At 63.9% G+C, this 23,831-nt stretch overlaps 10 protein-coding genes across 10 annotated transcripts; 6 read left to right on the top strand and 4 right to left on the bottom strand.

Annotated features, from left to right (window-relative positions):
- Nucleotides 1-556: 556 nt before the first annotated feature.
- On the top strand, nt 557-1,991 carry F751_2061 (Oxidation resistance protein 1; the record flags this gene model as incomplete). Its single annotated transcript, XM_011401629.1, has 4 exons — nt 557-1,101; nt 1,333-1,429; nt 1,607-1,710; nt 1,862-1,991. The coding sequence occupies 4 exons, from the start codon at nt 557-559 to the stop codon at nt 1,989-1,991; spliced, it is 876 nt and encodes a 291-aa protein (XP_011399931.1).
- Nucleotides 1,992-2,426: 435 nt separating this feature from the next.
- Nucleotides 2,427-5,087, top strand: F751_2060 (putative U3 small nucleolar RNA-associated protein 7; the record flags this gene model as incomplete). Its single annotated transcript, XM_011401628.1, has 6 exons — nt 2,427-2,546; nt 2,643-2,686; nt 2,828-2,964; nt 3,228-3,457; nt 3,692-4,252; nt 4,596-5,087. 6 exons carry the CDS (start codon nt 2,427-2,429, stop codon nt 5,085-5,087), a joined length of 1,584 nt encoding a protein of 527 aa, XP_011399930.1.
- Nucleotides 5,088-5,498: 411 nt separating this feature from the next.
- On the bottom strand, nt 5,499-8,641 carry F751_2059 (DEAD-box ATP-dependent RNA helicase 35; the record flags this gene model as incomplete). Its single annotated transcript, XM_011401627.1, has 8 exons — nt 5,499-5,654; nt 5,960-6,193; nt 6,411-7,000; nt 7,247-7,370; nt 7,520-7,771; nt 7,975-8,160; nt 8,270-8,498; nt 8,595-8,641. 8 exons carry the CDS (start codon nt 8,639-8,641, stop codon nt 5,499-5,501), a joined length of 1,818 nt encoding a protein of 605 aa, XP_011399929.1.
- A 1,606-nt stretch (nt 8,642-10,247) lies between these two features.
- F751_2058 (Cyclin-dependent kinases regulatory subunit 1) lies at nt 10,248-10,745 on the top strand (the record flags this gene model as incomplete). Its single annotated transcript, XM_011401626.1, has 2 exons — nt 10,248-10,270; nt 10,511-10,745. The coding sequence occupies 2 exons, from the start codon at nt 10,248-10,250 to the stop codon at nt 10,743-10,745; spliced, it is 258 nt and encodes an 85-aa protein (XP_011399928.1).
- A 472-nt stretch (nt 10,746-11,217) lies between these two features.
- F751_2057 (E3 ubiquitin-protein ligase COP1) lies at nt 11,218-14,096 on the bottom strand (the record flags this gene model as incomplete). Its single annotated transcript, XM_011401625.1, has 8 exons — nt 11,218-11,319; nt 11,431-11,471; nt 11,683-11,843; nt 12,053-12,195; nt 12,338-12,647; nt 12,865-12,980; nt 13,152-13,388; nt 13,788-14,096. The coding sequence occupies 8 exons, from the start codon at nt 14,094-14,096 to the stop codon at nt 11,218-11,220; spliced, it is 1,419 nt and encodes a 472-aa protein (XP_011399927.1).
- Nucleotides 14,097-14,856: 760 nt separating this feature from the next.
- Nucleotides 14,857-16,828, top strand: F751_2056 (hypothetical protein; the record flags this gene model as incomplete). The annotated part of the gene is made up of 5 exons (XM_011401624.1): nt 14,857-15,061; nt 15,215-15,425; nt 15,561-15,816; nt 16,069-16,446; nt 16,700-16,828. 5 exons carry the CDS (start codon nt 14,857-14,859, stop codon nt 16,826-16,828), a joined length of 1,179 nt encoding a protein of 392 aa, XP_011399926.1.
- A 642-nt stretch (nt 16,829-17,470) lies between these two features.
- On the top strand, nt 17,471-17,650 carry F751_2055 (hypothetical protein; the record flags this gene model as incomplete). Its single annotated transcript, XM_011401623.1, has 1 exon — nt 17,471-17,650. The coding sequence occupies one exon, from the start codon at nt 17,471-17,473 to the stop codon at nt 17,648-17,650; it is 180 nt and encodes a 59-aa protein (XP_011399925.1).
- Nucleotides 17,571-20,171, bottom strand: F751_2054 (hypothetical protein; the record flags this gene model as incomplete). The annotated part of the gene is made up of 4 exons (XM_011401622.1): nt 17,571-17,720; nt 18,025-18,740; nt 19,022-19,622; nt 19,857-20,171. The coding sequence occupies 4 exons, from the start codon at nt 20,169-20,171 to the stop codon at nt 17,571-17,573; spliced, it is 1,782 nt and encodes a 593-aa protein (XP_011399924.1).
- Nucleotides 20,172-20,808: 637 nt separating this feature from the next.
- Nucleotides 20,809-21,966, top strand: F751_2053 (Calcineurin subunit B; the record flags this gene model as incomplete). The annotated part of the gene is made up of 4 exons (XM_011401621.1): nt 20,809-20,911; nt 21,103-21,164; nt 21,326-21,512; nt 21,758-21,966. 4 exons carry the CDS (start codon nt 20,809-20,811, stop codon nt 21,964-21,966), a joined length of 561 nt encoding a protein of 186 aa, XP_011399923.1.
- Nucleotides 21,967-22,482: 516 nt separating this feature from the next.
- F751_2052 (tRNA(Ile)-lysidine synthase) lies at nt 22,483-23,678 on the bottom strand (the record flags this gene model as incomplete). Its single annotated transcript, XM_011401620.1, has 4 exons — nt 22,483-22,662; nt 22,783-23,256; nt 23,308-23,427; nt 23,538-23,678. The coding sequence occupies 4 exons, from the start codon at nt 23,676-23,678 to the stop codon at nt 22,483-22,485; spliced, it is 915 nt and encodes a 304-aa protein (XP_011399922.1).
- Between the last annotated feature and the right edge of the window lie 153 nt (nt 23,679-23,831).

Genomic DNA, 23,831 nt, shown 5'->3' with positions numbered 1-23,831 from the left:
GAGCCTTTTGTCTTCAATCTCCTTGAATGTCTCGAAAGGTCTTACAAATACAGCAGTTGTGTGCAGTGATGTTGTCAATGCAAACCCTTCTCCCTCTCCATGGCGCCCGATATGAAAATCTTGCACCTGCGCCCGATTCTGAGAATGGGGGACTGGAGGAAGACCGTAGAGCGGGCATGACAGAGGAGTTGTTCAGCCTTGGGACTTGGATTATATAACGTCTCCATCTATCTCTACTTGATCAAGACGTGAGATCGGAGGTTTGTCCACCTCCCTTCCCCTCGCCTCCACCTTCGATGCATGGTCGGTTGCAGCTGCTTCCGGCCAGGTCGATCAGGCAGGCGATCGCTTGAGGAAACTGTATCTCCAGATCCACAGACTGTACCTGAAAGCAATCCAGCTGGCGCACAACCTCCTGCGATGCTGGGTCGCATCCTGGCAGGTGTCGCCTGGGTCCTGGCAGCTCGTCCCTACTGTGCACCGGTCCCCCGCTCCAGCAACCCCCCCCCCCCCCCTCCCCCTCAACCACCAACCGCATCACATCTCTGCCTTCCATATGGTCGCAGAGCTGACTGGCGAGGACCCTGCCCCCGTCCCTGCCACCGACCCGGAACGACTCAAGGGCCTGTCCAGCCCTCCTGAGGAGGACGAGGATGAGGGCTCGGATCCAGGCCTGTCCGGGGTCTGGCGCGCCATCCCCTTCCTCCCAAGCCTTGTCGAGGCCATAGTGGGCACGCCCTACGAGGAGGAGGAGGAGGAGGAGGCGGCCCACGAGGATAGCAGGAGCCGGCGCCGCGCCGACGAGCAGCGGGCGGCCGAGGCCGCGGCCGCGCACGCCTCCGCTGCGGCCCTTGGTGCCGAGCAGAACGAGCCGGTGCCGCTGCGAGTGGACCCGCGCGCCCGTGACCCCCTGGCCGAGCCCAGCTCGCTGCTGCGGCCGGGGGAGGCCGCGGCCCTCGCCACCCTCTGCCCCACACGGCACCGCCTGGCGCGCTGGCAGCTGGCCTACAGCACGCTGCGGGACGGCATCTCCATGCAGACCATGCTGAGGATGGGGCATGGCAGGGCACCCACCGTGCTCGTCGTCCGAGACATGGACAGGTGCCGACGGGTTGAGTGCTAAGTCCATCTGGGCGCTGGGGGTGGTGGTGCCGGTGCCTGCGTGTCTGGCTGCGGGAGCGGAGGCCTCTCGAGGGGGAGGCAAGGATGCCACGAATAGGTGCTGGGACTGTGCCTCGTTTAAGCCGTGGCACGAGAGGAGGATGGTCGCCTCCCTGCCAACAGGTGCTTGGGTGTTGCTGCTCTGATGCCATCAAGTACCCCATCCTGCAGGAATGTGATGGGGGCCTTCTGCTCCGAGCCCTGGCGCACATCCACCCGCTTCTATGGAACAGGCGAGACCTTCGTCTTCCAGCTCGGGACTCAGCAGGTGCGGGGATGGTGCGGGCGCGAAGAGTGCCTGCTTTCTTTTCGGCAATGCCGGGCCGAAGTTTGCAGGCTTGCGCCTTATCGTGCGGTGCATAACAGTTTGGCGCGCTGCCGTGCTCCGGAGCTTTCCTCTCCCCAAACCTTCTTCCTGAATCCCCTCCGTTCCTTTTGTGTCGAGTACCAGCGTGCATGGCGGTGGTGGACACAGCAGAACGCCCGAGCCTCCAATGACTACTTCATGTGGGGCGATGCGGAGGGCATCGCCGTCGGCGGCTCTGGCGGGTGAGTTGCTCCCCGACGACAGTCTTAGACCCAGGCCCAGGGTCATGCACTGCAATACATGGCCTCGTGCCCTGTGCTGGGAGCTGCCCTGGCTGACAGCTGCAATGGTTCTCCTCTTCACCTACGATGCCACCACACCCTCGTATGGCAGGTATGCCATCTGGCTGGATGCCGACTTTGCCAAGGGCCTGTCCCGCTCATGCCTGACGTTTGGAAGTCCTCCCCTAGTCCCAATTGAGGAGTTTGATGTGGGCGCTGTGGAGTTGTGGTGGCTCCGATGACACTGGGTGGCTCCCTAGGACCATCAAAGCATTGCACCCAGAGCTCTGAGCTGGTGATCCTGCCCTCTGCCTCCGAAGTGTCGAGCTATTTGTATCATATCAAGCACCCTGAGAAAATGTCTTATTGTCTGTACCGCACTGTTCATGAGCTTGGGAGGCGGGTCAACAGCTCGTCGGCTGTGGCGCCCTCTTCCAAATCCACCAGGACATGCTGAGGGACGACGGGGGCGCGAGAATGGGCGCAAAGGTGATTTGCAAACAACTCACGTACTGCGAGCAGCTCTATCATTCAAGGTGTCCGATTCTATATACAGGCTCCGCCAGACCACATCTGCGTGTCGTTTACCGGAGCACTCTGGCCGTGCATGTCGCCCCAATAAGGCAGGGCCGTCGTATTGCGTACACAGACGACTGTGACGCTCGACAGGACTAGATATGACGGATGCGGTAGATGCTGCGGCCCCCGCGCGGGCCAATAAGTCGAGGAAGAGGAGTGACGGCCCTAAGACGGGGGTGGCCAAGTACCGGCGAGGGGAGGAGGTCTCCACCAAGACGGTGCGCGAGTGTGCTTCCTGTGACGAGAGTATCTATTGCCCTTTCACGACTTTGGAGTGGCGATGTCATTCCAGTTCCATTCATGCATGCGCGCAGGTCAAGGACAAGAAGCTGAAGGGCCAGCTCTTGTACACAGAGCGGTGTGTGCCACGGGCTCTGGGATGTGTTGCCAGCTGTGGAGCGGTTGTGAATACGCAGCAGACTGTGCTTGCGGACACCCGGCAGCATGCACTGAATCTCTTACCTCCGTGTTCCTCTCACCCTTCCCCCTTCACTTTCAGGGTGTTCAAGGATGCCCAGAAGGCAGCTGCGCGCGTGGATGACTGGCTGCTGCCGGCTGCGGCTGGCGGCTTGGAGGCGGAGGGCATGGAGCAGACGTGGCGCTTCCACCAGGAAGACATCGTCCAGGCAAGGCTTTGTGATTTTGGAGGGTGGAGGCGGGGAACGATGCCCCTCACATGGCCAGTCCCGAGAATGAGAAGCCTGTGTGCAGGTCCCAGTCACCAGCTCACTCATGCTGCCCTCCTCTGCCTGCCGGCTTCGCTCATGCACCTTGGGCCCATCCACTCCAACCCATCCAGCCCCACCCAATCTCACCCACCCCCACCCCATTCCCCTCGCTGTAGGCGGTAGAAGTAGGTGCCGGGCCCAAGGCCTTTGACCTCTCCCTCCCTTCCCTAGGCCCGTATGCGCTGGCCACCACCCGCGCAGGGCGGTACCTTGCGCTGGGCGGGCACCGCGGGCACCTAGCGCTCATGGACCGCTTGCAGTCGCGCGTGTTGTGCGAGGTGCAGGTCAAGGAAAGCGTGCACGACGTGTCGGTACTGCACAGCGAGGCGTTCTTCGCCGCCGCGCAGCGCAAGTACGTCTACATCTACGACAAGCGGGGCATCGAGGTCCACTGCCTCAAGGTGAGCGCGGGGTGAGAGGGGCCTTTTGTTGCAGGAGGGTGTTTTCAAGAGGGGGAGGAGTCGCCTCGTCTCTCGGCACCTGCGTGCATGGTCTCCCCTTGGTCGCCTGCGCCTCCCGGTGTGCCCTCGAAGCCCAGAGACCATGAAACAATGTCTCGTGCCCTTCCCTTCTCTCACTCCCATCACCTTTAGATGACTTCCACCCCCGCGGAAAACCACAACCCCCCTCGACAGGCGCACACCAACGTCTGGCGCCTGGACTTCCTGCCGCACCACTTCCTGCTGACCTCCGTGGGCGCCTCGGGCGTGCTGACCTGGCAGGACACCAGCACGGGGCAGATCGTGGCGTCGGCCAAGACCAGGGCTGGCCCCTGCCGCGTGCTCACGCATGACCCCTCCACTGGCGTGAGCACGCTCGGCCACGGCCGCGGCACAGTATCCCTCTGGACGCCCACCTCCCCCGTCCCCGCCGCGCGCCTGCTGTGCCACCACGGCCCCGTGCTGGCGGCCGCGCACGCGCCGCGCGGCGCCGGCGCCGGCCCGCTCCTGGTCACCACCGGCGCCGACCGCGCGGTCAAAGTGTGGGACATGCGCATGATGCGGGCGCTGCACGCCTACAACGCGCCCGCCCCAGCCGCCGCGCTGGACATCAGCCAGCGAGGGGCTCTGGCCGTGGGGTGGGGGCGGCGGGTGCAGGTGTGGCTCGAGGCGCTGCGGGACAAGGCCGCCGCGCCCTACTTGAACCACACGCTGCCGCACGCCGGGCTGCGCGACCTGGTGTTCTGCCCATACGACGTGAGTGGGGGGGTGGGGATTGGTCATCTGTGTGTGTGTTTGGATGGCTGGGAGAGCGGAGGGGCGCTGTCTTGTGAGGGGCAGGAAATGTGGGCCTGAGGGAGGTGGGTGATGCGATCCTCACCGCTGCCGCACATGCCTTTGGGCGAGGAAACGACGCGGAGGCCTGCGATGTCTACCGATGCCCCGTGCTGAGCTTGCGCTCGATGGTGGACGCGCCGCAGCCTCGAGCGAGGGACTGCAGATTTCAGGGTTTCCGCCGCTCCCTGTGCCGCCTTCTGTACTACACGTTCTCCCATACCTTCCTCCTTGCACACACATCCTCCCTCCTCACCCTCAACAGGATGTGCTGGCGGCAGGGCACGGCGGGGGGGTCAGCGCGCTGCTCGTTCCCGGCGCGGGCGAGCCCAACTACGACAGCCTGGTGGCGGATCCCTTCCAGCGGCGCAAGGCGGCGCGCGAGGCGGAGGTGGCCTTCCTGCTGGACAAGCTGCAGCCGGGCATGATCGTGCTGGACCCCGACTCCATCGGCGGCCTGGCGCGGGAGCCCAAGGAGGTGCAGAAGGAGCGCGCGGAGGCGGCGGCCGCGGCCAACGCGGCGGCCCTGGCGGCGCAGCGCGCCAAGGCCGACGCCAAGACGCCGATGAAGGGCAAGAACAAGCCCACCCGGAAACGGCGGAAGAAGCAGCAGAATGTCATCGACGACAAGGCGCCAGCGATGCGGGCGCGCATGGCCGAGCAGGGCGTGCTGGGCGGTGGCCACGCTCGGAAGGAGAGCGAGCCCATCCCGGAGTCGGTGCCACGCGCCCTGCACCGCTTCGTCGTCCGGAAGTGACGGCTGCGGGCCGTGGCAGGCAGTGTGAGGTGCTGGGAGGGCCGGGGACTTACTGCAAGGAGCTGGAGTCATCGGCCTGGGGCGGGCAGCCCAGCACAGTGGCTGTGGACGGAAGACCGTGCCAATGCACTCTGGCCAATGCACATGGCCAATGCACATGTGCACTTGGTTCCCTCAAATTCTTGATCGATTCCCTTCAGAGTCTCTGCTTGCCAGCCGTGAGCACACCCACTTCAAGCTCCCTGGTAGACACTGGATCAACCCCCACCACCCCTCTGCTTGCCAGCCGATGTACCACGCACCTCTGACCCCTGTGCATGTGTACGACCGCAGCATGTTGCCAGACTGCACTCGAACAAGGAGCATGGCTGCTCCCCAGCAGTGCAAGCACGGCACAGACAGAGAGTGCCCTCACATCTCGGCGCCAAACCCGCCGCTCCCGAAGTGGTCCTTGCTGTTCCGCCCTGCGTCCCTTGTGTCGCTGCGCAGCTTGGGGCAGTCGGCGATGCGGTGGCCCAGCCCACCGCAGTACACGCAACCCCTCGTGCCCGAGGCCGCCTCCAGTTCCTGTGTGAGCGGGTGGTGGCGTGAGGGGAGGGATCAGGGCGTGAGGGAGTGGGGAGTTGGATGAAGCACCGACAGGAAGGGGCTTCATGTGGGCGCAGCATCCCCGTGGTTTCTCCATCCCTGCCTGCCTCGAAGCAGCAGGCATTCAGAATTCCTGCTTCTGGGTCCTGGCAGATTTCATCGCTCAGGACTGTCATCCATCAGCAGGCCTCGGCACCCCCTCCCCCTCCCCCCTTTCCTCAACCAACCCCCTCACTCTCCCTCACCCGCAGCTCGTCCATGGGGTCGTGCAGGGCCTGCAGGACCGGGGGGATGCGCTGCTTGGCCTCGCGCAAGAGGTGCTTCAGGTCCAGCAGAATGCTCTCGCTCTGCGCCTTGTTGATGAAGGTGGTGGCCAGGCCCGTCTTGCCGCGCCGCCCCGTGCGCCCGATCCGGTGCACGTAGTTTTCGATCTCCTCGGGCATGTCGTAGTTGATCACGTGCTGCACGTTTTGGAAGTCCAGCCCCTTGGACGCCACGTCCGTGGCGATCAGCACATCCTGGAACGTGGGTGTGGGGAGGGCGGGTGGGTCAGTCATGTGCGTCGAGGGAGGATAGTCTAGTGAGAGAGGTGGGAGGGTGTACAGCGGGTGCAGGGTCTGCAGGACGATTTCTGGTGGCATGTGCCGGGGCAGATGGCACACTCCAGACCAGCACCCCGTGGCCAGAAGATCAGCACCGGACTCTCCCCACCCCTCAAACTCCACGTCTTCCTACCTTCTGCCCCGTCTTAAAGCTCTGGATGGCCCACTCCCTGTCCTCCTGGTCCTTGGAACCGTGGCTGGCCACCGCCTCCACGCCCTTGAGGAGCAGGAACTGGTGGATGGTGTCCACGTCCTTTTTGCCCTCCGCAAACACAAGCACCGGCGGCGGTGTCTTCTGCAGGCACTCCAGGAGGTAGGCCAGTTTGGCCTCCTCCTTGACGTACTCCACCTCCTGAATGATGTCCAGGTTGGTCGCCCCTGCCCGGCCCACGTTGACGGTCACGGGGTCCACCAGCGCCGACTCGGCAAAGGCCTTGATCTTCATAGGCATGGTGGCGGAGAACATGAGCATCTGGCGCTGGCCGGTGAAGAAGGACAGGATCTCGCGGATGTCCTCCTCGAACCCCAGATCCACCATGCGGTCCGCCTCGTCCAGGCACACGTAGCGGCAGGCGTCCAGGGTCATGCGTCGCTTGGCCAGCAAGTCCTTGAGGCGGCCGGGGGTGGCCACCACCATGTGCACGCCGGCGCGGATGGCGTCGCCCTGGGACTTCATGTCCACGCCACCAATGGTCAGCAGCGTGCGCAGCTCGGGGGCGCCGTCTGCGGCAGAGTTTGTGGGGTGCAGAGTTTTTGGAAAGGTTAATCGGTGGGGACGGGGTTCCACAGGCAGGGGTTCAGGTTCAGACAGAGAGCCGCGGAGGGAGCCTATACCAGCACGATCCTGGTAAAGCAGTGGGACGTCGTCGCCAGTTTACAAAGCCATGCATCTGGCATGTTCAGGCCAGCCAACCGCCAAGTCAAGCAGGCCACATGGATTATATCCAAACCTCCAATCCGCGCCCGCACCTGCCCTGAGGGCTTCTGAGTAGGCAACAACAATGTCGTAGGTCTGGCGGGCCAGCTCGCGGGAGGGGCAGATGACCATGCCGATGGGGCCCTCCCCGCCCTCCAGCCGCATCCTGACCTCCTCCTGGGCGAGGAGTGGAGACGAGACGGGGCACGTCATGTTGACCAGCAAGCCCAGAGCACAGCAGCCCGTAAGCATGCCCCTTTGTACGCCACAGGGTCGATTGACACAATGCACAGACTCCCACTCCCACAAAGAGATGCCCTCCTCACCTGGTAGGCAGCGAGGACCATGGGCAGGGCAAAGGCCAGGGTCTTGCCCGAGCCGGTGAAGGCGATGCCAATCATGTCCCGCCCTGACAGAATGGCCGGCAGGCCCTGCATCTGGATGGGCGTGGGCTTCTTAATCCCGGCATCGGCCAGGTAGCGCAGGATGGAGGGCGGCAGCCGCATGTCCTCGAAGGCGGGGATGGGGGGGGGGAGGTGGTGCCCCTCGCAGATGATGTAGAAGTGGTCCCTCACTCGCTGCATGGGTATTGAAGGAGAGGGGAAGTGGTATTAGCCAGTGGAGAAGGGGAATCGTTGGGCTTGTGGGTGAGATATCATAGAGTTGAATGCTCTGGAATTGCAGGTGCCAGCAGGAGAGCACGCAGGGCTCCCAGAGCATGTCCTTTTGCAAGACTCCTTCCCCCTCCACTGCCAAAAAGAAAAGACAAACAAACACGAACCTGATGCTCGTCCTCGGAGGTCAGGCGGTACTTGAGGGGCGGCTTCCACCCCGTCTTCATCACTTGCGTGTACTTGATGTCCTTGGCCAGCTCCGCATAAGTCTTCAGCGCCGCCTTCTGGGTGATGCTGCGCATCAGCTCTGCTTCCTCCTTCAGCACGCGCTCCTGCTCGGTCTCGCCCAAGCCCTGGCAAGGCAAGAGTGGCGGGAGGAAGGGATGGGATGGGAGGTCACAGGTCCTCGGGCTGGGGCGAGGCGCGCTCCCTGCGCATGCAGTGGTCCCATGGTCCACCCACCTCCTGCAGGGCCTTGGCCTTGAGGATGAGCAGGGACTCCTTGCCACGCTGCTGCACGGCCGGCTGTTGATCCCTGGGTGCTGCCCCCGCGCCATCGGACGACCCGCCGTCCTTGTTCCGGAGAGGCTCTCCATTCAAGGGAGCGACCAGCGACGGCCGGCCGAGCCTGGACAAGCGGGACTGGACCTCCAACTGCCGCCGTTTCTTCACCGGGATGTACTCCTCATACCTGAGAACACGTATGCGAGGCGTCAGTCATGCTTCAAGTAGTTTGCATGGCGTTGCGCGGCCCTATTCAATGCACACTCGAGCTATGCCTACTCACTCCTCGTCCTCCACGGGCAGGGCCTCCGCCTCCTCATCCCTGGCCATGCCCAGAATGCGATGAAGCTCGCAGTCAGAGGCTTTGTAAAATTCAGTCTGATTAGCAGATGCGAGGAGGATCCCCGAACGTGGTCGTGCAGGACTGGAGATGTGTCGGAGAGGCCCTCGGGGTCTCAGAACAAAGGGCAAATACCTTGAATCGAAGTGAAATTTGAGCTGATGGTAATAATGAAAACCTTGGCAGCGCTGGCAATGCCCACAGAGGCTGCATGTTGTAGACGCACGGCTCGGTCACTGAACCATCGCTCAATCTGAAGCGCGCGCTCAAACTTGGGGAGAGACGGCCTCTTCTGGCAAGGCATGCACCGGCTGTGGAACCCAATTTTGAAAGCGTTGTATTACATAACCACCAGTGCCATTCACTGGCAAACATGTTGATGCTGCGCACTCAGCAGCCTCCCCGCAGCGCAAGCACCAGGTGGAGGACCGAGCCTCCCTCGATGTTGTACTCCTTGGCGAGCTTGTCGTCATTCATCTGCTTGCCGGCAAAGATCAGCCTGGCAGGGGCAGGGCCAGGAGGGGGAGTGTTCAGATATTCTCTTACTCAGGGACTGCTGGATGGGTCAGGCTCAACGCGCCTGAGCTTGCTGCAGACAGCACTCGCACGACCTCCTCTCCAGGATGCTTTGGGTAGACCCCATGCATGTGCCAGCCTTGCCAGCGCTTGCAGCCGCAACATGAGGAATCTGATCACCCATACCTCTGCTGCACGGGTGGGATGCCCTCCCTCTCCTCCACACGCTCCTTGATTCGGGCGATTGAGTCATTGGGCTCGATGTCGATCTCGATCTCCTTGCCAGTCAGCGTTTTGACCTGGTGTAGGGGGATGGAGGGAGGATTGCGTCAGTCGCTCTGGACCAGTCATGCAATAGGTGTGACCAAACCTAGGCACTCTGGCACCTTGATCATCATGCCACCGCGGAGTCGGGGGACCGCAGTGCACTCTTGGGGGCACCGGGCGTCCGCCACGTGGTGCAGCCACTCCCTGCAGCCTGCATACAGGCGAAAGTCCTGGATCCTCCACCCCGTCAAGGTGGCTACGCGCGCCTTGACCGCATCTGCAGAGATGAACTGGGTGAGTCACGTCCGGTGAATTTCGAATGGCGGCAGAGCAAGGACGCGCAAGGTCTCCCCCACCCGCTTGCCTGGGCTCAGGACTTCTCCGACGTCGAGGACGAGGGGACCACCCTCCTTCAGATTTGCAAGCACTCGCATATTACAAGCTGGTAGGCTCCTCAGGATCTCAGTCGTGCCCGGCCTCCCTGCCTGTGATGTACAGCCCTATCTGGCCTGAAGTGATCACTTCAGACCTTGCTGTGTCAAAGGCTCGTTTGCTGCTGGACCAATGAAGTGCGTCGTGCCTCCTCGACCCTTGCATGTGAGTGATGCGTGGGGTCCTGTGATGCGTGAGATTGAGGGGGCAAACGGGTAGATGGAGGTGAGTCTTGCTGGCGTGGCATCGGCTGACTGGCGGGAAGTCCACCCCTGGGCAGTGACTGGTTGTCAGGCCAACATGACGAGCACGAGCGGGGCGCGCCCGTTATGAATCCTTTCCGGAGCATGTTGGTGTTTGAGGGAGTTGAGGAGCGAGTCCATGAATTCTGGGATCAACTACAGGTGAGGCGAGGGCGTTATGATCTGGGCGAAGCCGACCCGGCGCGAACCCAAAGAGCCAGGAAGACGGGGATTGGTTATTGATTGGGAACATATCCATTGATCATTGGGTATGTTTCATAAGCTGCAAACAATCTTGTGGCGCCTTTCTTTCGCGCAGACCTCTCGTACAGTCCATCATGCCGTTCGGCACCAACGAGTCCCTGCAAAACCTCACATGCTCTGGACCCTCCACCACCGCAGCGAGCGCTACTACGACGACGTGTACGAGTATAGGCATGTAGTGCTCCCCCCCGAGATCGCGACTCGGCTGCCAAAAGACCGCTTGCTGCATGAGCACGAGTGGCGCTCACTGGGTGTGCAGCAGTCCCGGGGCTGGATCCACTACACCATCCACCGCCCCGAGCCCCACATCATGCTCTTCCGACGAGCAAAGGGGTACGGCACAGCCGCAGCCGTAGTGCCCATGCAGCAGTAAACACGCGCTGTAGCATGGCTCTCCCAAACCCTAGGTTCTGACTGGACCTGCTGGAGTAGACAAACATGCCGGCCCCTGAGCCTAGCACCCCCTTTTCCCAAGTCAAAGCCTGTGATGGGATTTCCCCCCCCTCATCAAAGCTCAGCCCTCCCTGTTTGAGAACCCCTTGCTGCACCCCACCCGATTCCGCCAGCCCTCCAGCGCGGGTGACCTTGCCTCAAAGCCTTCCCGATTCATGATTCACTGGATCCAAATCGCCCCTGTGACCTTCTCTCGCCATGCGAGGCTGCCAAGCTGATCCTCTGCTGTAATGCAGGGTGCTGAGGAACGGTGAGTTATTGGGTCTGGCAATGAATTGGAAGGGGATGGTGAAAACCACGTCGCGGAAAACAGTGATCGCAAATTCTGCGCGGGGGGGCCTCGGCCACTCCAGGTCAAGCCGAGTGGCCAGCAGGGGTGGACAGCCGCACCGTCAGTCGGAGCCCACCACGCGCATGAGCTGAATGGCACCGGCCGAGTTCGCTGCGAGCAGGTGCTCCGCCCCCGGCCGCCAGGCCACTGCGGAGACAAAGGGCTGGGGGGGTGCTGGCCGCATGCCGCCCGGGGCTGGGGCGGGGGCCGGCACCGGCGTCTGGATGGCCTGGCAGGCCAGGGGCCGCGGCAAGCGGGTTCCATACACGTACACCTCGTTGGTCTCGCTGCCGCTCGCAATGAGGCCGTCCTCCACTGCAGACGGGAGGGGGAGGAAAGGGGGGAAAGGGGAGGGTGCGAATGCGTGGAGAAGAATGGGTTGGGCATGCCCCGACTGACCATGGCATGCCGAGGTGCTGGACATGATATGCACAGGTCCGCATGTCCCCTCCATCTCCTCCGTGTCCTGCGACAAGCTCCCAGCGCACTCTCCACACCCTCATACCACTGCCACTCCCTGACTCACCGCACAGACCCACAAAGTTCTTCTCGTTGGTGTGCCCAGTGTAGCTGGAGGGCCCCGGCCCGGGGTCGGCGCCCAGCATGCCCCATCGCCGCAGCGTGGAGTCGGTGGAGGCGGTGATCAGGCTGCCAGAGTCCAGCCAGCGCACGTACGACACCGGCTTGCTGCCAAATGCGGGGGTGGGGTGGGGGAAAGCCAGGTGGTGGGGGGAATCTTGGGGACAGGATGGACATGAACACGCACCCCGAAACATGATGATAGGAACAGGCAGAGCCGTGAGGGCACAGATCCCAGACCAGCCAGCCTGCCCAGGTGCCCCCTCATCCACGGCAACAACAAGCACCCGGCGCCTTGACCACAGCCCGCGCCGCACCTGTGGCCTGACAGCGTCTCCAGCGGCCGCGCCACATGGCGCGTGTCGTACAGGTACGCGTGGTGGTCCGAGCAGCCCAGGGCCACATGGTGGCTGGACCCCGGGCGCCACCGCACGCAGCACACGTTGACGCCCACGTCGATCTGCAGGGGAGGGGATGATGGGTGGGGAGGGGGGTTGGCCCTTCTACCGCCTTGCATCCTGTTCCTTCCCTCCTTCCACCATTGCCAGCCTCCCCAACCCCCCCTCCACACACACACACACACACACACACACCTGTCCGACCATGGTGGCGAGGCTGGTGGACCACAGCTTGACCAGGCCGTCGTCGGAACCGGTGGCCAGCAGGCCCTGGGCCGCCGCGCAGTAGTGCACTGCCCAGACGCGGCGCACGTGCGCCTCGAATTCGTGCACCAACGCCAGACCCTCCACGTCCCACAGGCTCATGGCGCCGTCGTAGTCAGAGGCGGCCACACGGTGCTCGCTGCCCGGGTCCCAGCTCAGGGAGGAGATCTTGGAGCGGGCCATGAGCTCCGCCGCCGGCGGCTGCTGCGCCGGCGAGCCCGGGGCCAGCACCGCGGCGTGCTCGTACACGCTGTGGTGGGACAGGGGGTCCGGCATGGATGAGGAATGACTGGGTGTTTTCCTTGGGAAAGGGGGGGGGGTCCCACCAAGAGAAAGGGGAAAAGCACTCCCAGGGAAGGAGCAGAGATGGGTTTCAGTATGGAGCAGTAGTGTCGAAACCTTGTCCAGGAGGTGTGCACCGTGGATCGGGCATCCGCCCAGGCACCCGCACACCCCCGGCTCCCCACCTGATGCGGCGCGACACTCCCGCGCAGGCAAACAGGTTGCCGCGGCTGTTGTACTCCAGCCCCGACACGATGCTGTTGGGCCGGGCGCCAGGCGGGCGCGGGATGACGGCCACGGTCTCCAGCGCCGCGGCGCGGTGGACCAGGTCCAGCGCCCCCGCCAGCGCGCCCAGGCCCCCGCCGTCGCTGCCGGGGACGGAGGCCCCCGCGCCCGCGCCGCGCCGCGCCTCGTAGGCCGCCAGCAGGCCGTCCAGGTGTTGCGACAGGCGGGCGCGCTTGCCGCCAGGAACGAAGAGCGGGGCGCCTGCCAGGTCCTGCGTCGGGTCGGGGCCGGGGGCGGGGTCTCGGGGCGACACGCCGCTGCCCGAGGCGTTGCTGGAGTCCTCACCCTCCTCGCGGCTGGACCCAGTGTCCTCCAGCTCGGTGCCAGGCAGGCAGCCAGGGTCGACCCGCCGCGCCACAGCGCGGATGTCGGTCTCCAGGCAGTCCAGCCGGTCCTGCACCCTGTCCAGCTCCGCCTCCTTGGACTGCCTGTGGGGTGAGGGGAGGGGCCGCCATGACTGGGGTGGGGAGGAAGGAACGATGGGCAGCGACACGAGTGGTAAGGGAGGTGTTGGGGTTGCAGGGGATGTGACTTGATCGGGCGAGGAGCGAAAGAGCCTGGCTTCAGGCCAGGCTGGCAAGGCTTGGTCAGGGAAGGCATGATGGGGTCGCCGCGCCAGCCAATAATCATCATGATAGGGTAGCCCCTCCAACACCACAGGACGCAAAGACCCTCCCCCCCCCCTCTCCCCAAATCATCCACCCCCTCGCCTCGTCTTCTGGAGGAAGTGGAGGAGCAGGTGGGGTGCAGGGTCGCGCTGCCGCTGCGTCCAGAGCAGGTGCAGCGCGGCGTCCAGCTCCTCTGGCAGCATGGCGGGGCCAACCTCCTCCAGCAGGCGCTTGAGGCGGGCGATTGGGGACAGGCGCGTGCGCGCGCCTCGCACCTCCAGCGCCTTGCACACCCCGGCCAGCAGGTGGTTGGGCCAGACCCGGGCCTCCGTGAGGTAGGACCGGCAGCAGGGGCAGGTGCTGTCCCGCTGGACGTGGCGCAGGATGCAGGCGTGGCAGAAGGTATGGCCGCAGGGGGTCACGCACGGGCTGCGCATCACCTCGCGGCACACGGGGCAGGAGAAGTCCGCATGCGAGGCCACATCCTCCCCTGGGCCCGCGGAGGACGCATGAACCGCTGGCATGTCCATTACATGGTGCTGTAGGCCGGTGCGCTGCCTGCTTGAGGGGGCCGGGCGGTCAGCAGGCTGGTTTGATCTGCCGGTTGGGACGGGTGCGAGTGCCATGCAGACAGCCCTTCGCCCATGGTGCTATGGTGTTCTTGGAGCCGGGTGGAGGGACCAGATCCAGCGAGATAACTGAGAATTGGGGGCATCGAGGTGCAGGTCGCGCCCATGCATGCTCGTATCTGGGACTGGTGGTCAGTAGGGGTCCTCTGAGGTGGCCAGGGACTGATTGAGGGCGCCGGGGACTCCTGTCCCCAGATGCGCGGCTTGCACAGAAATGGGATGATCCCTCTGCCAGAACCACCCCATTTATGTCTCAGCCTTCATTATTGAGCACACTTGTGTGTCACACAACCCGCTTCTTCGCTGTGTTGCCAAGGCGTCTGTTAGGGGGGCTTGGCCAAGGCGTCCCTCACGGCGAAACAACCGCGGGGGGAGAGTTTCACATGGCAGGCACATCTGAGGGCATATAAGACCACAAAGCATAATCTTCTTCCGCAGGCCTGCATGAGCATGCAGCCTTCACTCTCTGATCCGCGTTACTGGTGCCCACATCGGACCTCCCGGAGAGATCCAGGAAGTTGGTCGGACTGGTTTGTACCACGACCCAATCTCCCCAGGCAGATCTCGACACCCACACATCACTCAGAAAGGCTCTCGAACCTATCTCTGCATACATTAGATTGTCTCAACACCACCTTGAAGCAACCTTGGTGCCATGGAGAGACAGGATGCCCTCACCCTGGCCGCCCTCCCGCTCCTCGGGATATGGTTGCTAGTGGCTCGCATCCTGTCCATGCTCACCCCCCTCCTAGCCCCCTGGCTCTCGTACCTGCTAGCACAAAGACTGTACTATGCCACCCCCTTCGCGGTGTACGCCCTGAGGAGCGGGGGGGGTGCCAAGGCCATCCTCACCCGGCTAGGTTTCGAGGCCTCATATTGCATGAATGGTGAGCGCCGGATGGTGTCGGAACCCAGGCCCCCTCTGTCGGGTGGCGTGGAATGCTCCTACCGGCAGAGAGCGACAAGTTCCGTATATTGTCGACACCCCCTCCCCCCCCCTTCCCCTCCCGTAGTGGTGCGACGGTACCTGACCCTGCCCCTGCGTCCCCACCTACCCCACTTCTACATCGTGGGGTTCCCCAAGTGCGGCACCACTTCCATGTGCACCTACCTGAAGCAGCACCCGTGCATAGACGGTCTGGACGGGCTTCCCTACCACGAGATCTTGGAGAAGTGGGTCGGGCGCGTGTCGGGATCGGGGGCGGTCGGGACCCTGGGCGGGGGGTGGGCATGCCAGGAAACCCAGTCTCTGCCCAGGCTCTGGGCACGCCTTCCCCATAGCCATTCACTCACCCACCCACCCTCCCTTACTCACCACCAAATTTCCAACTCCCAAACTCCCCCCCATCTCTCCCCCAGGGAGTCCCACTTCTATGTTGGGGCCCTGGGCCGCTCCTCCACCACCAGCACCTCGGCCTACCGCTCCTTCTTCCCCACCATCGTGGCATCCACCCTGGCGCGCGTCCGCCACGGCAACTGGCTCTGCTTTGACGCCTGCCCCGTGCACGCCTGCCTGCCTCATGTCCCCGCCCGCATGAAGGCCATGACGCCCAACGCCAAGCTGGTCTTCATGATGAGGGACCCGCTGGCGGCCGTCATCTCGGGCGAGCTCATGGTGAGCGTGTGTGGGACGGGGTGTGAGGAACCTGGGGCGCCCGCGGACATTGTTGTGAGGATCCAGTTACTGAGGATGCGGCAGTGGTTGGATACTAGGAGACTGGCTGAGCTGCTCTTCCTCTGGCGTGGAGAACGTCTGATCTGCTCCAAACCCATCAAGAGGCGGCGCTGGTGACCCGCCCCACGGCCTCCATCCCTGCTGGCTGACCATCACACCCTCTCTTGCACACTTTCCTCTGCACAATCACAGCTCCGGGACCTGGGCATGCCCCTGCAGTGGTCCACGCTGGGCGAGCACGACCTGGCGGGGGACAGCCTGGCCGAGACGGAGGAGGACAGCGCGTACTGGGCGGCTGTCGAGAAGCTGCCCCTTGATGAACCTCTCCCCGCCGACCTCATGCAGCGCTTCTACAGCACCACCGACCCGCGGCCCGCGCTGCGCGCCGCCAAGTATGCCGACTGCCTGGACCGCTTCCTCCGCGCCTTCCCCAAGGAGAACATGATGTTCGTAGACTTTGCCGACTTTGTGGCGCAGCCAGAGGCCACCGTGCGCTCCGTGCTCAAGTTCGTGGGCGCCGACGCGGCGCTGCCGGCCTACGCCTTCAAGCCCATGCCGCCGGGGATGCAGGTGCGGCGGTGGGAGCTGTGGAGCAGCAGGAGGAGGGGGGCGGTGGCGACTCTGTGTCTGGAGGTTGGATGCCCACTGGGCAGGATCACCCTGCCTCCCCCCAGGTCTGGGCTGGCCCAAGCAGGCCCTTGCATGGTGCGTCAGGCCCCAACACTCCTGCATCCCTGCGCGCCCCCAGCCCCTGAATCAGTCCGTAGACCTCTGCTCATGCCATGAATTCAATCCCTTCTTCAACTCCAAACTCGCTCCGCAGGGCAAGCCCCGCGGCAGGACGATGCACCCGGCGGTCAAGCAGCGGCTGCGCCAGTACTATCGCTCCAGCAACCTGGCCCTGCAACAGATGCTGGGCAGGTCCCTCTCTTGGTTTGGCGAGGACGTGTGAGGCATCATTCGTTGACGGCGCACGCACTGGCCACGCTCAAACGGCTCAGATCGCTCCACGGCCGCTCCTATGACTCGCGGGAGCCGCCGTTGGAGCCAGCCTTCAGGCCCTTAGCAGGCACACAACCCCCTTGGTCCTTTCCGTTGATCTATGCAATGAACCTCTTTTCCCCTGGCATATACACTTCTGGTGCTGAGTGAAGGTGTCAGGGCTGGCTTGCCACCTCAGCTCGTTCCTGGGCGGCCTCACAGTCAGGCAGCAGCATGCCTTGCGGCACCTGGCCTCCCGTGGGAGTTCTCGACGCGGCTTCACGTTCCCAATGTTGGCATCTTGGCATCCTTGTGTGTAAGAGACTTACCACTCCTGGTGTGTGTGCTTGTAGGACCCATGCGACGATGACTCTCCCTGCCAGAGTTGCTCAAACAGTACCCAGATTGACCAATCTGGACGCCAGTCAGGATTGCCTGCTCTTACAGAGGGCGTGAGGGTGATGAGGGAGGTATTCCCCCAAGCAATGAGCCATATGAAAAATGAATGTCGTGAAATGGGAGATGCCCACATCCTCGAGAGGACGAGGGGAGGAGGAGGGCAACCAACCCCCTCCGAGAGCCCGGGGGTTCCCAGTGCAAGTGCAATGCCTGAATGAGTCCTCTCGGGCCCTGTGCGGCTCACCGTCTCCCCAGCAGCCGACCCAAGGGGGCCACTGGGGTCGGGCCGCTGCGGCGCCGCCAGCCCAGCGCCGTCAGCGCAGCGCAGAGCCGGCATGCATCAGCGCCTGTATGGCCCGCTCGTGCTGACGCAGCAGGATGGAGGGCCCGCTGATTCTGCGGAACAGCCCGATCTTCTGCAGCAGGTGCTTGAGCCGCTCCACGTCCTTGAGCTCGCACCAGCCCTGTGGGGTGGAGTGGATGGGTGGGGGCCCGGCGTCACAGCGGCGCGCCACTAAGGGTTGGCGGCGGACAGGGATGGGGTGGGGAGTCGGCCCTTGATCGACATGAGCATGAGGGCCGGCGCAGGCGAGGAGCAGCCATGCGCACTGCCCTCTTCTCCCCCACGTTCTATTGGCACGCCGCGCCCTCTGCGGCGCCTCCCCTACTCTTCCTCCCACCCATGGATTCTAGCCCCCCCAAACTGCCCCTAAAAGTGGCCTTCAATAACTCCTCCCCACCCTTCCCAAGATATGGAAGCCGGCTCACTTTCAACTTGGTCTCCGGGTCGGTGCAGCGGACGCTGACCCCCTCGCTCAGGACAAAGCGCGAGTAGAAGAAGTCGGTGACGGCTGTGGGCCCCGCCGCCGCCGCCATGTAGGCGTCCTGGTCGGCCTCGATGACGAAGCACTCGCGGACCTTGGCGCGGTCCCCCGCCCGCGCAGCTTCCAGGTAGCTGTCCGGGCAGGAGCGGTGTGCCTTGTCCACGACGTCGGAGACATATGAGTAGGGGTAGTGCAGGATGACGCTGTCGTCGGAAACGAGGTTGGTGAACTCCCCCCCCGGGTTGTCAGCCGACTGCCAGCGCGGCGAGGGATCCCCCGTCCAGAAGTGGGGCCCCAGGTGGCGCACCCCGGGCGCGTCCACGCGCACCGCAGCCTTGCCGTTGGCGTAGAGGAGGAGGAAGGAGGTGGAGGCGCCCAGCTTGAAGCGGGAGCGGTACCAGTGCGCCTCGGGGGTGATGAAGTGCTTGTGCACCCGAAACAGCGTCACCTGCTCGTACCGGTTGACCACATCCCCGGCCTCGGACTGGCCCTCGAAGTTCATGAAGCGCAAGGAGGCGACGTGGGGCGGGACCCGCCCCAGCACCTCCGCCAGGCTGCCCGAGGCGTCACCGGGCTGGACGAGCTCGTCGGGGTCCAGATGCAACAGCCACTGCATGCCGTCCTCCTTGGCGCGGCGCAGGCCCTCGTGCTCGCCAAAGCCTGTTTCAAATGGGGGGGGCGGGGGGGGGGGAGGCGGGGGCGTGGGGAGCCGTGGTGTCGTGCATTTTTGTGGGCGGCAAGGGAATGTGTGTATAAAGGAAGAAAAGGACTCGAGAAAGCATCCGCTCCTGCTGTCAGGCCACCGGGAAGGCTGCGGAACCGCGCGGCGGCGGCACACCCAACTCTCGCGGTCCCACATGCGTGGTCCGCCCCGCCCTCCCATGTCCCTGTTCCTCCCCATTCCCAGGCACCCCACCCTCCCCACCCACACGAAGCCTCACCCTGGGTGACCATGAGTGCATAGTTCCCCGGTCGCCCCTTCCACTGCCTGGACAGGCCGGAGTAGAGCTCTACCAGGGCGCTGTCCACGCCCTTTGCCCAGGGCTCGTGCACGTGGATGAGGCGCACATGGCGGATGGTCTCCAGCGCCTGCACCGCCGCCGCGTCGTGCCCATTGTAGACGATGTAGAACCTGGACACGCCCATCTCGGTGTGGTACTGCAGCCAGGGCAGTACCTCACGCCGCACGCCACGCAGATCCACGCCGCTGGTGGTGACCACCGCCACGCGCGTGGTCGCGTACGGCGCCGCCTCCTCCGCCAGCGCGTTCAGGAAGGCGATGCGCGCGGGGACGCTGCTGGTATCGTTGAGCGCATCGCGCGCCGCCACGCCCATCTCTGCGGTCGTGGTGCGGTGCTGGCGGCGCACCGCGGTGCCCTCCACGGGGGTCATACCCGCCAGGCTGGCAGCCATGAGCGCCGCCAGCTCAGCGTGCACGTCCTGCACCCCCGGCACCGACTCGCTTGATTGCACGCCGTACCGCGCATCCACGGGGAGGGGGACCTCCCGCCCCACGATGGCCCTCACCTCGCCCCTGGTCAGCTGCAGGTTCAGGGGGGGATGGAGGTGCGGGGGGCTTGAGGGTCTGAGCGTGTTTGGAACGAAGGCTCCCAGGGGACCTGGCCCTGATGCCTGCGGGTCAGGGCAAGGATTCAGCAGGGAGGCAAGGGCAATTGTGCATGCAGATGCAGCATGCTTTGCGAGGGGTTGGCATGCTCAGGCCCCTGGCACAACAGTGCTTCCATGATTGAAACCCTCCCTCCCGAGTCCACCTACCTGGCCTTCCTCGGCGCTCTCCATCATGGTGCCCATCCAGGGGTTGGTGTCCGCAAGGGAGCGCACCATGGCCTCCACCCGACCCTTGATGAAGGCAGCGTCGGCATGGGCCAGGTCCACTGTGCAGTTGGGGCCCAAGGAGAAGGGGGCGGCCTCCCGGGACTGAGCAAGGACCTGGGAGCTGGAAGGCGAGTCGGCGAACAGGCTGCGGCTGGTGAGCAGAACGATACCAACCACCAGCTGCACGGCAAAGAAGAGGGCAATGGTCCGCCGGCGGTCCCCCGAGGGCAGCAACCGGGGACTGCCGCGCTTCATGGTAGGGGCACCACCTCACTCCCGACGACGGATGCAGACGCGGTTCAGCGCGGCATTCGATCACATTAGCCTGATCAATAAGTCATTACAAGTTGTTACCATACATAGAATCCGACGAGAGTCCCAACACAGGCACTTTGTGAATACGCCGGGGATCCTGCAATTTCGAACTTGCCCCGAGGTGGTCGCCATTTCCATAGTCCGACTGTTCCCCATGTGCCAGGTAGCTTTGGGGGGGGGGTCGAAATATTCTTTATCCGCAACGCTTTCAGAAAGGCTCCTGGATTGAGATGAATGGGTCGGAGCACATTGAGGGGTGGGTACATGGTTAATCTTGCACAGTGTAAGCAGCCCTCAGAGCAGCACACCAACACCTCTGGCCACTTCAAGTATGCACCAACAATTTTATGGCCATCTTCCCCAAATGCACTTGCCACGCAGGTCTTCACAGGATTTGTTGGGCAGGAGGAGGCTCAGCGCGATTGCCGCTAAGCCTGTAGAGGACTGGCAAGGGAGGAGTGACTCTAGTGTCAGCCGTCTCAAACTCTTCAACCCATCACGCTGTATGCTGTGACACGAGGATTGCTCATTCGCAAATGACCCTTCTGCAAGAATGCAAGTGCTCTCAAAAACCAAGATGACCCAGAATCTTGCTGACGTGGACCTGCGCAAGAGAGAGCTCGCCCCCTCTCGACATCGAGAGACACAGGACTTGCCGCTCGCCAACCTCATCGGGGAAGGTATGCGCAAATCTCGCAACAAACAAGATGGGGCAGACAATGAGCTTCGGTCTGTCTCAGTTGGACGTGGAGGAGATGGTCCAACACAGCAACGGGGCGTGTGCGCAGGGCGGAGAGTCGTGGAGGGTGCTGTCAACGCTGGCATTTACTTGACTATTGACCCCTAAATCAACGAACGAACCCAAATGCAGTCGATCAGCAAGAGATTGAGGCTCTGTACAAGCGGTTCAGGAGGTTGGACAAAGACCGCAAGGTGAGAGGGGCGAATGCCGTCGGGTCGCCACTCGCCACTCGAGAAGTGCACCTCCTTCCTATTCCTCAGCGCGTCTTACGCTGCACCAGGTCGGGGTCCTCACTACTGATCCTCGATGCCGTGCTCCAAACAGCTCCTATTCTGTGGTGTCTTTGGCGCAGGGCTTCATCTCATCTGAGGAGTTCCTGAGCATTCCGGAGCTCTCCATCAACCCCTTGGCACAACGCTTGTCCTTTTTTGTAGAGAGCATCAACTTCAAGGAGTTTGTCACCTTCCTCTCCGGGTTCAGTGCCAAGGCGGGGCGGGAGGAGAAGCTGAAGGTCATGTTTGATGTGTATGACGTCGACGGTAAGAGACCGAGGGTTGGATGGGAAGGGAGTATGGAAGAGGGGGGGGGTTCAGACTCCTGGGCTGTATAATGGCGCGCAAAACGTGTTCATGGATTGCTCAAGGTATTGTGGCCGCCAATGCCAGGTGGACGTGTAATCTCTGGAGTATGGGCGGTTGCTGCCAAGCTGTGCTGGGCCGGGGACATTTCGCGACTGAGGCCACTTGTGCCAACCTATCTTCATCCCATCTGTTCACTCACGCAGGCGACGGCTTCATCTCCGAGGACGACATGGCGCAGACCCTGCGGTACCTCATTGGCAGTACCCTGGCCGAGGCCGAGCTGCGCAGCGTGATCGAGCGGACCATGGTCGCCGCAGGGGCTGATGCCAAGGGGCTGACCTTTGCGCAGTACAAGGAGGCGCTGGGCGACACCCAACTGGCCCTCAACCTTGAAGTGCCCACCGGGGACTAGCCTGGAACCCTGGGTGCTACACAACACTGCTACGCGGCCAGACAGCACGAGGAGCTCATGGTGATTTGGAGTAACGCAGGGCCCGGACCGGTGGCCACTTTCCTTTGTGCTTTTCATTCAACACATCATTGAACACGGGCCTGGGCGTTCTTTGTCTTTACATTCCAGTTTTGGTCCCAAGTGTCCTGCCCCGGACGCTCTGGGCATTGCAAGGAGGTCCCCATGTCTTGGCTGAGACTCATCACGGCGCTTGTCTTCGCCAAGTCCCGAAGTAATGTCTCCAAGTCCTCATGTCACATCACAATGCTGCTTCCCTCGAATGCGGGAGCATACATGGAGTGGGATGCTGGGAGAGGAAAGCGATGCCATACACTACAATGATGGTCTGGGCAGGTTCACAGGGGTCCAGACCCTCTGCACTGCCGAGCAGGCATCTGAAGCCAGCCTGTCAACCTGTCCCCCACCTGCTGGGGACGTGCATCACACGGCATGCCCCAGAGCGATGCCATGGTCCAGTCAGGCCTGGGCAGGGCCCTGCGGCGCGCAGTCGATCAGGCGGCCCTGTGACCCGGGGACGGGGCGCACGATGCACCCGCCCCCCGTCCAGCTGCCCACCAGCTTCCCCTCCCGGCCCAGCCTGGCAGCCAGCGCGTCCACCGCCGCAGAGGGGGGCGGGAAGCGGCCGTGTGATGCCCGCTGCAGGAGCATGGACAGCGCGGCCGGCAGGCAGGGCCCCGCCGCCGCCGCCAGGGTGGGCGCATGCAGCCGGCGCGCGGCGGGGTCCGAGGGAGTGCCCGGCCTCCTCTCCCCCGCCACAGACGCCGCGTCGAGCGCGGCGTCCCCGCGCTCCCGCGCCTCCCGCGCCACCCGCGAGCAGGCCCGCTGCAGCGCCTGGAGTGCGCCATGCACCTCCGGCCCCGCCCCGCCCAGCAGCGCGCGCAGCCGGTTGCGCTGGTACGCCGGCGTGGCGTTGGTGGGGTCGGTGACGTGGGGGATGCCCATGGCGGCGCCAAAGGCCAGCAGCTCCGCCTTGTGCACGCTCAGCAGCGGGCGGAGGAGGAGCGGCGGGGGGGCGTGTGTGGCGGGGGCCCTATGCCGCGTGTTGGAGGCCAGGGGCCAGGGTGAGAGGGGCGCCATGCAGGCCAGGCCCCGCAGGCCGCTGCCATGCAGGAGGCGCAGGAGGAAGGTCTCCTCTTGGTCGTCGGCGTGGTGGGCGGTGAGCAGCCCGGAGCAGGCGCTCGACCGGCAGGCCGCCAGGAGGAGCGAGTACCGCGCGGCGCGGGCGGCCGTCTGTGTGGCCCCGCCACGGGGCGCCGCGCCGCGCCAGTCGACGGCCAGCACCCGGGGTGCCAGGCCCAGCGCAGATGCGGTGGCGGCCACGGCAGCCGCCTCCCGCCCGCTCTCGGGCCTCAGGCCATGGTCCACGATGAGGGCTGGGGGTGGGGGGAGGTCGGGGGAGACCTGGGAGGGACGGCGGAGGGTGCAGTCGAGCGGAGAAGTCAGGGGTGCTGGCGTGAGAGGGAGGACGGGGGCCACAGCGAGGCCGGCACTCCCCGTTCACGGGCGCGCACCTCCGCATGCCAGGCAGACAGCAGGGCGGCGAGGGCCATGCTATCCGGACCTCCCGACAGGGCGATCGCGAGCCGCGTGGTGGGTGGGAGGCCGTACGAGAACATGGCCTGGCTGAAGGCCGACACCACCCTCCCAGCCATCCTGTTGGAGCAACGGTGGGCCCCTACATGTCGTGGTCAATACGATGTGCCCAGGAATCTCATGCAGTCGAGACTTTATTGTCTGTATTGGTGGTGGTTCGCGGGCGATGTAGTCGGAGAAGTTTCACGTGGAAGTTCCCTCGAGATCCGCGC

The sequence above is a fragment of the Auxenochlorella protothecoides genome (assembly GCF_000733215.1).
Source record: "Auxenochlorella protothecoides strain 0710 unplaced genomic scaffold scaffold19, whole genome shotgun sequence".
Taxonomy (NCBI): Eukaryota; Viridiplantae; Chlorophyta; class Trebouxiophyceae; order Chlorellales; family Chlorellaceae; genus Auxenochlorella; species Auxenochlorella protothecoides.
The sequence above is the reverse complement of the archived record's forward strand: the minus strand, read 5'-3'. Positions and strand labels throughout refer to the sequence as shown.